General features: G+C 41.1%; 1 protein-coding gene across 3 annotated transcripts in view; it reads right to left on the minus strand.

Moving 5' to 3' along the window:
* The window catches only part of palld (palladin, cytoskeletal associated protein), a 212,419-nt gene that overhangs the window by 88,430 nt on the left and 109,951 nt on the right, over positions 1 to 14,038 (minus strand). For 2 of the 3 annotated variants that reach the window (XM_007905270.2, XM_007905268.2), the window contains exons 6-10: positions 12,345 to 12,410; positions 10,108 to 10,249; positions 9,968 to 9,991; positions 9,511 to 9,633; positions 8,197 to 8,491 (exon numbers count right to left, since the gene is read on the minus strand). In XM_007905270.2, the coding sequence (XP_007903461.1) occupies positions 8,197 to 8,491; positions 9,511 to 9,633; positions 9,968 to 9,991; positions 10,108 to 10,249; positions 12,345 to 12,410 (650 nt within the window). The remainder of the gene's footprint in view (positions 1 to 8,196; positions 8,492 to 9,510; positions 9,634 to 9,967; positions 9,992 to 10,107; positions 10,250 to 12,344; positions 12,411 to 14,038) is intronic. The other variant, XM_007905272.2, reaches the window with a different exon arrangement.

Raw genomic sequence — 14,038 nt, forward strand, 5'->3', positions numbered from 1 at the left:
GCCCTGTCTGGAATTGAACTCAGGTCTCTCATTTGCAAAGCGAGTGCTCTAACCACTGAACTACAGGACTTCACAACTTTATCAAGTGATTTGAAATATTTGACTTATTAGGTGCAATATCAAATCAGATTTAGAATGGCAGCATTGATACTGTAACACACTTTCCTGAAAGAATTGCTGCAATTCTCCAGCGAGTGTCTGATCTCAAACATGAGTGAAGAATGGAGCAGAGCAGTGACATTTCCGGATACATTTGCAGTCAATTTAAAGTATGTACCCTAATAAGTAAGCAGAACTAATATATTAAAGTAACCCTTCGACAAAGGGCAAAGATTGTACTGAGGGGTGATAAATGTACATTTGATTCAGAAATATAAATTTCCTCTTCTGTGGATGTGACTTAACTTGCACTTTGCAGTGATGTCAGCAGGATGTTCGGTGTGCTCTCTCCACCCAGGGAAGGTCAGTGAGAACACAGTCAACCTTGATCTGTGCGGGTCACAACAGATTTCTCTATCCCCACCACACCCACCACCACTACACTTATGCAAAGCCTTGCAGGGATAGGGAATTAATATTCTCACCACCCTTAATTGTTCTCAGCAAAAGGAAAGGAAGCTAGTTTCCTTAGGCTCAGTATGACTTAATGTTCATTCTCAGCTAAGGCAGTTTTATAAAAAACTGTTATAAATTTTTTATAAACTTCATAAAGTTTGTGTAAAGTACAGTGACTATATTTTTGTAGGTCAGTGGAGCAACTAATTTACAAACAGCTAATTTTCAGGGCTCTTCTGTGAAGTAGGAAGTATAAGAAGGCAACGTTATGTGAAATAATCGTTATAATAATAATCCCTGTATTTGATATAGCCTCTTACCACATTGTTGAGACATCTCAAAGTATTTCACAGAATATATTGTGAAGTGGATTGACTGTGTATTTTGTGAGCGAATCACAGGAGCCAATTGAGCACAGCAGTGGCCCACAAACGGATTGAGTGACCACATTTTTTGGGAGCGATTATTAACCCAGAAAGTGGTCAATCAATCGACTAACAACCAGGTTTCTACTTACTTGCCAGGTAAACATAGGTATGTGCAGTAAGGAACTTAGCCTAAGGTTTCGCCCTACCTGGTAATTGAACCTGGGGCCTCTCGCTTGCGAGGCGAGCACGATAACCACTGCTCTAGAGGACTCCATAAAGCCCTCAAAAAAGTTGGCTGAAATTTCTTTTGTGATAAACAAAAGTGCCTGACAGCAGCAGCCGGGTGAATAGTTTAGAGATGGGAAAATGGAAATCAAGGCACCCAAAATTATTCGATTCTCAACTCTTGGCTGAAATCTACGAATGCTGTAAGATCAACTGCAATGAAAGGAGCAGAAAGCCTTGTAAGTGATACTTTAAATTGTTTCAATTCCTTGAAGGATTCTAAAAAGGTAGAGCACAAATATTACAGGACTGAATTCACTCTTGGATTTTACAAGTGCTTTTACGAAAGAAGGGGATACAATAAAAGGATAAAATGCAGTGTTCAGGCCAAACATCACAAAATCCAATGATCGAAGTATAAAGATATTTGACAATTTTGAAGCTCAAATTTATATTTCAAAATCATACTTCAATATTTGTGGAGGCATAATGCTATCTAATTGTCTTCTTGTGTCCTGGACAACAATTCCCTAGATAAAATTGGTCATTCACTTTATGGATGTTTTGGGGACATTGTTGTGTGCAAATTGGCTGCTGCACTTGACTACAGAGTTGTTTGCCACATTTTGCAGTAAATCCTGTGAAACGCTATGAGATGATTCGACAATGTGACAGGTTGCTATATAAAATGCAAGGATCATCATTATTATCAGTAAAAAGCAATTAATCTCTGCTGTAACCCAATGGGTTATTAAAGGCAGATGTTTAGGAATGTTTGTCTGTGGAACCAAACAGATTAGAGGTGAACCTTAGTTATATTGTCTGCAATGCATTCACACGGACAACTGCACCAATCTTTCAATTGCAAACGTAGAAAGTGCTCTTCCGATGGTCGGATTTCCGTATCTTAAGTGTTCATTCTCAAGGTCAGTAACTTTATCGACCAGGGAATTTTCACCCTATGGTACAGAGAAATCCACTTTCTTCCAATAAATCATATGACAAGACGATGACAATAACAACAACTTGCACTTATATAGCACCCTCCACGCAGGGTAGCATCTCAGATTGCTTAATAGGGGGTGAGGTAGCTGTATGCACAGTCGAAGAACAAAGTTTTCAAGCAGGACTTGAAAGAGGGAGCAAGGCGGAAGGATTGAAGGAGAGTGTTCCAGAGTTTTGGGGTGTAATGGCTGAAAGGGTGACCTCCGATGGTGTGGCGGAGGGTGTGAGGGTCGAGCAGGAGGCCGGTGCCAGCCGAAGACTGAGCGTAAGAAGAGCTTTATTCAAGTGCAAGAGTAATGGGTACAAAGACCCAGGAGAAGGAATAGAAGAAGACTGCAGGGCAAAATTAATGACTTGGTACTGGCGTTTAAGTAAATATTTTGGTGCCAGACTCTCATTGTCTCTCACTTCCCCACCCCCGTCACTCCCATTTGCCCCTGCTCATCCACTCCCCCCAAAAAACATTCATTGTGCCCACAGCTGAAAATTCACCAGCAGGAGCTTGTGCTAATTTTGAATTCGCCTGGTTTTCATCAAGAGAAACTCAGGTTACAGATGGAACATGTTTATACCAAGTGAACCCAGCTAAGCACACGAGTGACAGTGTTGAGAGTGTGTGCTCCGAGATCAGATCCACAAATTGTGTATACAACCCATTACACAGAGACCAAGAGCCATGTTTCTACATTGAAAGTGCTTGGAAAGGTCAGTGTTAACCCGTTTGTTCACTTCATCAACCCACCCGTCAAAAGTACTGCTTCACATTACAGCAAGTTATTTTTATCCAACAACAACAACTTGCATTTATATAGCTCAAAAAGAATGAGCTTGAGTCTCAACGTCAGGACCTGAGCTCACAGTCAAACTGTTAGGGCTGTCAAACTCACTCTGCCACTGTGGTAGGATTAGCGGCTAGGCATGAAGCAAGGCATTTGATAGGTTGGCTATCTGGNAAAAAAACACGGCTGCCGCTGGTGTCACTACCATAGCTTGACAGACTATACAACTCACAAACAGGTCCTTCGGCCCAATTAGTCCATATTGGAGTTTATATTCCACATGAATCTTCACCCACTCCTTACTCACTCCCATACCCTTTTATTCCCTTCTCCCTCATGAACATCTAGAGCTTTACTGGGTAGCTGCTGTAGGACTTGCCTACAAGACTAACCTTTGCGCTGAGGGGAACTTTTGCTCGGCACATTTGCAAAGTTATGCTATGGTGCTGGTTACATCGAGAGCAACCATGCATCGCAGCTTCGAACCACTTGGCACATATCCATTTTTTTTATCCAGGATTTGGCTTTGAGCTTTGAGACTACTTTTCTTCTACTTCTTCTAGGGGGCTTTGATGTGGCCACAGGTAGCATGTTTGATACTCCTGGTCTGCACTCCAATGTAATATTGGAGGTGCAATGCATTGCCGCAGGTGCAGTCTTTTCGATGAGAACATTGGCCAAGGTGCTGTCTGCCTGTTCAGACAGATCCCGTGACAATGTTTGAAAAGAAAAGGAAGTTTCTCCCAATGTCCAAGCCATCAATCACCTGATTAACTGTCCATTTACCTCGTGAGTGTTTATGGAATTTTGCTGTCACAAATTAGCTGCCACGTTTGCCTTCAAAGGAACAGTCACTACACTTGACAGCAATTATTTCTGAAATACTATGATCAGTTTTGAAAGTGATAAGATACTATTAAAATTTTAGTTCTTTCTTTAATCTGATCCTGTGCAGCCACACAGATATCAGTACTGGGTCATATATCATTTTAGGGAAAGAAACCAGTTATATAGAAGGCAGAATTCCAGGGCCCCATAAATGGAGTAGTTTCTCCACACAAAAAGTTTGCCTTAGAAAGAGTTTGCTTGAATTTGGGATGCTTGTCACGTGGAAAGTATGGATAATTTCAGGACGTAGAGAAACGTTGCAGAAATGGGATTAAAAGATCTGATATGATGTAATGGCTCAGTTGGTGGCTCCATTCAAAGCACTCTTGCTTCTGAGTCAGAAAATTATGAGTTCAAGCCCCACATTGGGACTTCAGTGCAGTGCTGGGGGAGTGCTGTTTTGCCAATGGTGTGATCCTTCGACGGGACCAAGATTCAAGTGGTCAGTATAATTTCAGTGGCACTATTTGAAAAGAAAGTAAGAAAGCCAACAATCCCCAAATAAAATTGGTCATTCACTTCATGATTCTTTGTGGGACATTGCTGTGCACAAATTGGCTGCATTTGTGTACAAATATACAGTCACAACACTTTCCTGTAATGTGCTTTGAGATAGCCTCTTAATGTAAAATAAGAATTATTACATATCCTCCTGATGTAATAATCAAATGCAAACATTATTATGATTAATAATAATAATCCCTCCAAAACAAAACAATAATAAATCGGTCATTTTCAATCTACGACTGTTTGTGGGACATTGCTGTGCGCAATTGGCTGCCGCGTTCACCCACAAATATACAGTCAATTCACTTTACAGTGTGTTCTGTGAAGCGCTTTGGGACGTCCTCCCGACGTGAAAAGCACTATATCAAATGCAAGGATTATTATTATTATTATTATTATTAATAAGTGGACCATCTCTCATATTCCTATCTACCAATTAAGAGATTCTGATGAATTCCTTATTGAGTTTCTCAAACACTTTGTCCTGAGAGTTGAGTTAGTAACTCGGAGACCCGAATTAAGAATTTTGGAAAACTCCACAATTCAGACTTATTTTATAAGCCGCTCCCTCTTTTTTTAAAAGAACCTGCAGATATGAAACTTCCAAATTAAGATTAGATTTAAGAATTTTTAACATTACTTGAGATTTTAAGACAATACAGTTTCACAGCCCGTGACGAGGTGGAATTCCAGGGCCTCAAGTCCTCCAGTGTGTCTTGAGCCCAGCTGTCAAACGCGATCTGACTTTCCTCAGACTTGTAACCTGATCCTTGTTGTAAGTCTAACAAAGCTGTTAAGTGCCACGAGCGTACCATAAATCAGAATTCTGCTTTCAAGCTAATTCTTAAGTTTATTTGAAAATGTTTCCAAACCGAGTGATCCTTGCCTGCCTGCCTACCAGTTTGTGTGTGTGTGTATGACAAGAGGGGGAGAGAAGGAAAACATCCAGAGTTTAGCAGTTTTAGCTGATTGGACTTCAGCAGTACTCCAACCCACACTCTGGTGTTCTCAAGTCTTGAGTCTCACCAACCTGGACCTGATACTCTCTGGAATTATGAATTAGTGTGCGTCCCCCACGGAGAAGTTGTGCTTTCCATTCCAAACATGGGGAAATCTCCATGGGTAGGTAGTGTAGATATATTGGACTGCCAGACTGGTTTGGATACTCTTAAGCATGGTGATGGGTTTCCGCATGTGTCAGAAACCTGCATGACCAAATGAAAACAGACACGTTTAAATGTTAAACGTGTGTTTAGGTAAGGCATCAACTGCAAAGCAAAATAATATTATCAGAATTGGTAGGTGGAAAGGAGGTGGGAAATGCGAAAGAACAAGATTTAAAAGATTGTAAGAGAAAAGCTTACCAGGGCAGTTACCTGGAAGCCAAAATCTGCTTTATAAAAGTCAGCACAAAGGCTTTCAGATTTCATTACAGTCTGGCTAGAAAGATAAGCTTATAAGCAAACATATTGGATTGGAAACCCACAAAAATGTAACAGACACATTTGAAAGGCCCTTATTTGGAAGCATAGTTATTTCAATCAAACAATCGTGTTTACACAAAACATGACATAAATTTGGTGGTTAAAATTCTCAGAAAAGCTGGGCCTCTGGCTGGAACTAAATTGGTTCTATTTGATTTTCCATTGCTGTTAATTAGTGACTAAATATTTAAACAAGGAAATAGGAATTACCAGAGGAGCATTAAAGGAGTCTTCATCATAACAGCAATGCTTTTCAACACAAACTGTACATACAGCAATTGCTTTGACCAAGGAAAAAAAACACTCAAAAGTTGTAAGTCATGTATTAAATCTTATATGATGTATGTGTCAAACTGGCTCAGTTGGTAGTGCTCTCTCAGAAGGTTGTGGGTTCAAGCGCACGTCGGGACTTTGAACTCACAGTATTGGCTGCACACACTCCAACGGACTGTTGGGGGAACCCTGCATGGTTGGAGGTGCCGTCCTTCAGATGAAATGTTAAACCAAGTCCTGTCTGCCGATTGAAGTAGAAATTAAAGATCCCATAGCACTATTCGACAAAGAGAAGGGAGTATTTTGCAGTGGCCTGGCCACCAATAAAATTAGTAATTTACTTTATGGCTTTTTGTGGGACATTGTTGTGTGTAAATTGGCTGCCATACTTACCTACAAACTACACAGTTACTACACTTCACAGTAAAATCCTGTGAAGCACTTTGAGATGTCTTAACAACGTGATAAGGTGTTATAGCAAATGCAAGTTTGATTATTATTAAAAGTACATTTCCTTTTGCTTGATTCCAGGTGAAAGATTTATAACTAAATTCAACATTTAGAGGCTATACACCTCAGCAGTTTACAATCACAGCCAGATCTCCTTGAATGGGATATCAATCAGAATGGTGCTCCCTAGGGAGACAATGGAAGCTGAACGTGTTGATTCATTTAAGAATAAACTGGAAAGATTTATGTTTGGAAATAATATGGAGTCCTGTAGTGTAGTGGTAGGGAACTTGCTTCACAAGCGAAATGGTCTGGGTTTGATTCCCGGTAGGGCGAAACGTTGGGCAAGTTTCCTTACTCCACACACCTCTGTTTACCTAGCAGTATGTAGGAACCCGATTAGTCGATTGGCGGATCGCTTTCCGGGGGTAAGAATCCCTCTCCAAAAAATAATAATTATTATTGGTCACTCAATCCACGACTGTTTGTAGGACACTGCTGTGTGCGATTGGCTGCCGCAAAATACACAGTCAATTCACTATACAGCATATTCTGTGAAGCACTTTGAGACGTCTCCAATATATGATCAGGCGCAATATCAAATGCAAGGATTATTGTTATTATAATAATATCCCGGGATGCATTATGCAGTTTGAGACATGACGTATGTATGTGACTGCCAGAATGGTGGAAGGTGAACTGAATGGACCTTAGTCTTCTTTCGCCTAACATATTCTTATGTTCTTATGTTGCATACTTGTACATTTATGAAACTGTGTGCCCTTAACTGGTTCCCATTTCAATCTTGTACACATACTTGGGCAGCCCGAACTGCACATCAATTGCCAGGATTTTTCAACAAAAAGAATCAGATAACAGCAGTCTACTGGTCATATTGTTGTTACACTGCACTGCACCAATGAGGTAAGCAGTAAAATCATGTGGTTTTTTGTTGTAGTTGCGCCTGGCAGAGTTCCAGAGTGGAAGTTCCTATAGAAAGTATCATTAGTTTCTATTGCACTAGGTTGGTATCATCAGTACATGTTGCATATTCAGCTTAGAACAACAACAACAAATTACAGGACGTCCTGATGTGAAAGGCGTGAAAAGTTTACCCCTTTCCCAGCATAATTGTCAACTTTCTACTCAAAAATAGCACTTGGGACACATCCACATTTTATGCACCAAAATCAAGCCTGCTCAGCATCCATACCAGGTGCTTTGGGCCAGATGAATTGGCAACCCGTACTGTTTCTCTCCTTGGAGATGCTTTGACAAAGCCCTCAATACGAGGTTGGTACATGTATATTCCCCATATATTTGGTTGCCATATCAGAAAGAAAGCTTATAACAAAGGTGGCTCAAGTCAGTGTTTGACACCCAATTACAAGCCTACTAAATATTGGGAATAGAATCAAAGAAAGTTATGTGAAACAACATTACCTGGTGGTTGGCACCTAGAAACAGCATGTTAGTAAAATGTAAAAGATTGAACCAGGATCTGGCTTACACACATGGAAAGATTCTGGAGTTTGTGAGATTAACAACTCACCTTTGCTTTACAGTGATGTTTATAAGGTTTGTTAGTTGATATTTATGCAAAAGATTATATTTTTTGATGCGATTTACAGCCCTTTGGTATGAATGAGAAGATGGACTTACAGCTTGGGTTTGGTGAGCAGTGGTGGTGGTTCCTTGATAGGAGAAGGTAATGCAGTGGGCTGTTCTTGATTTAGTCCATTGGTTGCTTGATGGGAAGAGGTACCATTGGGTTCCTTCTCAGCAGTGTTGAGCTGGAGCTGGAGAGCAGCAACACTTGGTTTGATCTCCAGACTGTTCACCTGAACATGGTCAATTGTCCTCTTGGGAGGCAACTGCAAGGAACTAATTTCAGTCTGAGGCGATACAGTATGATTGTCTGCTAAACCAGTCCCATTATCCATAGCATCTTCGCTTCCTGCAAAAACACACAGTGGAACTTAAACTAGTTCTTCAGCACCGTGAAAGGATCAGTGTAGAACACATGGGGCCACATGATTTCTGTAACTCGTACAAATTCTCACCTTGGAGATGCTTTAACAAACTCTAGGCTGCAAGGTGCAATACAGGGAACACACAAGAACATGATTGGCTACTCTGTAATGCACTATTTGGCGTTCTGTGGATAGAGTGAAATTTTCCATAAGGATTTCACAACACTCTCTCTTGCTTGCCGGACCTCAGATTTATAAATGTCAACTTAATTATCAGTAGTTATAAAGGGCTTTAGAGCACACTTTTCAGCATTGTAATAATTATCTCTGGTCAATTCTAATATTGAATGATGCATTTTCCCCCCAATAAATACACACACAGGTGTGTATGTACATGCACACACAATACATTAATGGGGAAGGTCATTGAAGAGGACAGTATAAATGGTTTCAAAAAACTGAATGTATTGCCAGGGGAGAGGGGAGACAACCTTGCCCCACGTTACCTCTGCTTTATCCTGTGACCCCACTGTCTGGCTGCTATCTCTACTCAGCAAAGTTCATGTCCCCTCATTCAGTCTGTTTCATGTCCCCCACCCCATCCTCCCTACCATCATTGATTGAGTTTGCAGCCATTCTGCCCCACTCTCCAGAATCCATCCTCCCCCAGCTCGGGCATTTAACTGAATAAAGCATATTGAGACATTCTCCTGATGTGAAAGGTACTATATAAATATAAATTGCTGTTGATTAATTGAGATAATAAGATTATTATAAGGTTTAAACACTCTGGGATGCCACCCGACTTGGAGGGCACTATATAAATGCAAGTTGTTGTTATAAAGGGGACAGACTGGATTTCCACTCCTAGCATTCTCATGATTACCTGAACCTACTAGGGATTGGTAAGCCGCTCATTTCTGGGTGAGAACAGATGAACATTCAGGTTTGAATTACTCTTGGATTTTTAATACTTTGAAAAGTAGGTTTTGCAGCCACGTACCTGTGTGGAGAGTGAGCTCTGCCCTGCATGACACAGAGCCCAAATGATTGGTAGCCACACAGGTAAATATCCCAGCATCTTCTGGAAAGGTTTCTGCTATCACGAGAGTGCAGATCTCTTCTGCTAAGGGAATCAAGACAATTGAGTTTTAGCACACCTTTATATATAGATCATTCTTGAGCAGACAGGATCTCAACACATGAGCAGGATTCTAGATGTGTTCCAGACAAAATAAAGGGTGTTAGCCTTCTGAAGAGGAATACTACTCAAGCATGTAAAACATTTGAAACCTGAACCTATCGATTCGCAACAGCATAGCGCATGAATTTTACAAATAATGTAGCACACAACAATATTTCTGGTTGCTGGCAAGATTCGCTCCTTATAGCTGTTTACTAAACCATTCACAAACATACGGTCAGTGCTCAAAACTTGCTATTAAGAGATCGCTATTTACCAGGTTCAGAAGCAGATCGAGGTTCTGAAGGTCACAGCAGAAGAGTACATGGAACAGAAGAGTGGTACACTGAATTAAAGTGCATCCTTTTTAACAGAACCAAATCACATTAACATGTTTTGCATTTATTCGAGCGTTACTTTTCTGAAGGATTCGGAAGTCTGGCGAGTCCTCAATTTCTGTTCCTTGCCTGAACCACTGGACTCTGACAAGAGGGGCTCCTTTGATTCTACATTCCAGCACCACAACCTGACCGTCAAATGCACTAATGTCTTGCAAGACCTGTGGGGCAGAGAATTTGGTTATATTTCATTAATCCTGGCGTAAAAGGAAACACACATCTGGAAGTACTTATTCTGATTCTAACCCCAAATGCTCCTTCAGAGTGCAAACTTTGTACACAATACCGTTCTGTTCAGTGTTACATCAAAAGGCCAAATCATTGCTCTGCAAAAAGGGATACCCTATTTTACCAGAGTTTTTGAAGGTGATAAAAGACACCATTGATTGATCAGATATGCGACTGACCCACTGTCAAAAGATTGAGCTTCTGTTACAATTGGTGTCAGGCCTTCACAGGGATACGGAGAAACAACCAAAAATATTTTCTCATTTGTTTAGCAAAAAATAGTTTCAATCAACAACAGACCTAGAAGGTACATGACCCCATGTTGTTTCGCTCACAAAATACAGTCAATCTACTTTACAGTATACCCTATGAAGCGCTTCAAGATGTCTCAAAGACATGATAAGGCACTAAATCAAATGTAAGGGTTATTATTACTTAAATCTACTTCCAATTATCATCAGCGATTCTTTTACCTATCATTGTTAAATATTTAGGTAGAAATTGATGCCTTCATTAAAATGTTCCTGCCCTTTGTCCATCCCACCATAATCAGTTGGCCTTTCAGCCTATCTGCCGCCATTTTCTCCAACTCCCTTCCTCGCCTCTTTCAAGATCCGTCTCAAGACCTTCCTCTTTGACTGCGGCTTTGGTCATCTTTCCCCTATCCATCCCACCACAGCTTGGGTGCCAAGCCAGTCAAGCTCTTTAGGACATCCTTCTGACATGAAAGACACTACATAAATGTCAATTTGTATTGTATTTTATCCAACTTCCTGGCCAAATGGATTGTAGACAGGATGGCAAACCTTTTCTGTCACCCAGCAACTCTTCGTCATTACTGGGAGCTATATTGATTTTACCTTTCTGCTAAAAAATGTTTTGTGAGTATTAGTTAACACAATATTGACTCTATTGCCATGTTCCAAATAAATAATTGTCTGTGTAAAGAACTGCTTGGGTAAACAATTGGCACCTTAACCAGCAGCACTTACAGGGCTTAATTCTTTCTTCCATTGCTTTTTGATTTCAGGAGAAGAGCCAACACTTAGAGAGACAGGAAAGACTCGGAAAAAGTGGCAATTGGTTGGGTGGGTGCAGTGTTATTTTTACACAGAACCAGACAATAAACTGGAAGTTGGAATCATAGAACTGTGCAATTTAAGAAGCATGTCACTGCTAAGCAAACACACGTCAAACAAATGGTGCAATGAATGGGGGGTCAAAAGGAACATGCAGGAGTTAAGCAATCCAGACTGTTCCAGGCAGGTACGAGTGATTGGTGCCAAGGCAGGAACTATGACCCCACCTAGGAATTCAATCTGAAATAATAGAGGTATTATTGTAGGGCAGGGAGGGATTCCTTAGTAATTCTGTGTTTAGCAGATTCAGTGCTCTGAAGTTTGCCTGTTCCATAATCCTAATTGTTGTTGTGAATAGAGGGGCTCCACTACCAGCACCAAACTCCACATGTCTGTGCGCAATTGGCTGCCACGTTTTCCCCTCAAAATAACCATTCAATTCACTTTACAGTATATTCTGTAAAATGCTTTGAGATGTCACGAAGACGTAATAAGGTGCTGTAGAGCATTCAGTCCTGTTCCAATAAGAGCTGTTGTAATGAAGTCAGTTACATTACAAATGTTACATTTGGAATTGATAAGATTGATATCTGAACTTTGTCTGGGATTCTTCGACCTCTGCAAACCTCCCAGCAGGTGTTTGGCACAGGACACCTCTTACAGCCAGGACATGGGGACAATGTGAGTCATGCATTTTCAACTCCTCTCAAATATCACTCTGATTGATTGACAGGCGCGGTTGAGTAAAGCACAGCAGTTATCAATTCCCCCCCCACATCCCATCCCCCAACTCTCCTCCCATGCGACCCCTCCAATCCCAGTAAACCACACGCTCTTCATTTCCCTGATGGCTTGACCTTGCTGGGAGCGACCAGCACAATTCAGGGAGATGTTTACTGGACAACATTTTGCAGAAGTATAGCTCTGAATTGATTATAAAAGGTCTGACCTTTGTAAAGGAGGGCGCAGTACCCCCATCCTGCTGGGCTTGAAGACAAAGTGTAGGACTCTGGATCTTTAACAACAAAAAAACAGGGAGATATACGTTAGATCCTGTCATTGAAGAGAAACAATTGTAAATGTTAATGGTGACAGTAATTACACAGGAAAGCACAAGGTTGACTGACAGGAAATGTATTGCAGTTGCTCGAGCACACGCTACAACTGGTAAAGGAGCAGATTTATAACCTGGCGGTCAAGCACTTGTTGATTTTAAATGCTAGATCACTCGAGTGTAACACATGTATTAAATGCAAAAAGAAAGTTAACAACACCAGCTACTCTGGCTGCTAATTTCCTCCTATAAAAGGATGAAAAAAATTAATGGGGCACGATAATAGTGGATTAACAATGTGACCTTTCCCCTTTAAGAATGTGAAGCAGCTGAACACCTGTGCAATTCCCTTCCTTTTGCATTTAATTCTGCTGACAATCTGAAGCAAAGTGACACCAATGGACCCTCTCAGATTCAGTCCCTACCCATTGTGATGCTATGACAGATTGCTGTACACTTAGGGGTCAGCTGCGTGGTACACGTGCCATGCAGACAGACCTTTGGTATCAGAAGACCTTTGGTATCACTACACCACATGGCAAATCCTGTGAAGGGCTTTGAGACGTCCTCCTGACGTCAAAGGCTCAATATGAAATATAAAGATCAAATATAAATATTGCTACATGATATTAATTTACAAGCGATGGAGTTCTCTTACATACTTTTTCCTCCAAATTTTCTCTCTCACCCTCATTCGGCTCTGCTGAAGTTATGCACTGACTGGCCAATCCATTTTGAATGCTGCCTCTGGCAGCACTGCTGGGATGAGTTGAGCGGATGGATAGACACAGACTCACATTTCACCAGGACACTGTGCTCTGAGCTTCATCGCACCACCTCCCCCTCCCCCACCCCACTCTCCCAATTTTATACATGCAAGGGAGATATTGCCAGAAAGATCATTTTTGTTGAAAGTGCCAATGAAGTATTGACACCACTACTACCTTTTAGAGTGACTTATATACACTGAGAGTCTCAAAGTGTTTTACAGCAATCACAGATGAAGGGGTGGGGATGAGAATGAGGAAAAGCCTTCAGGATGGTCAAACACTGGCTAAAGAGTCAAATGCTTTACTTTGGCTTTTAGTTCATTGTGGGTTTCAAGATGGAAGAAGACAGGTATCTGAAAGTTAGAGGCTTGAACTGGTATAGTGATATGGCTGGGCAGTGAGATTTGAATGAACGCCTCAGAGCAGTGCAGGCTCGACGGGCCAAATGGCCTCCTTCCTTCACAAGATCAGTGCAGGTGAAGACCTCCCTTCGGCCCACTTGAACTCTTTGACTGGAGGAACTGGGCCTTTTTTTGCCAGAACAAAGAAGGCTGAGGGTTGACCTGATCAAGGTTTTCAAAATTATGTGGGGCTTTGATAGAATCAATAGGAAGAAATTATTTCCACTGGTCGGTGAGTCAGTAACGAGAGGGCATCAATTTAAGATAACTAATAAATGAGCAAATGGGAGAAATTGTTTCACACACAAAGTAGTTAGGATATGGAATGTTCTGCTGGGAGTGGTAGTTGAAGCAAAATCCATATTGGCCTTCAAGAGGGGACCAGACAGATACCTTAAAAAGAGTCAGTCACAGAGGT

The sequence above is a fragment of the Callorhinchus milii genome, unplaced genomic scaffold, assembly GCF_018977255.1.
Source record: "Callorhinchus milii isolate IMCB2004 unplaced genomic scaffold, IMCB_Cmil_1.0 Scaffold1, whole genome shotgun sequence".
NCBI classification, from domain to species: domain Eukaryota; kingdom Metazoa; phylum Chordata; class Chondrichthyes; order Chimaeriformes; family Callorhinchidae; genus Callorhinchus; species Callorhinchus milii.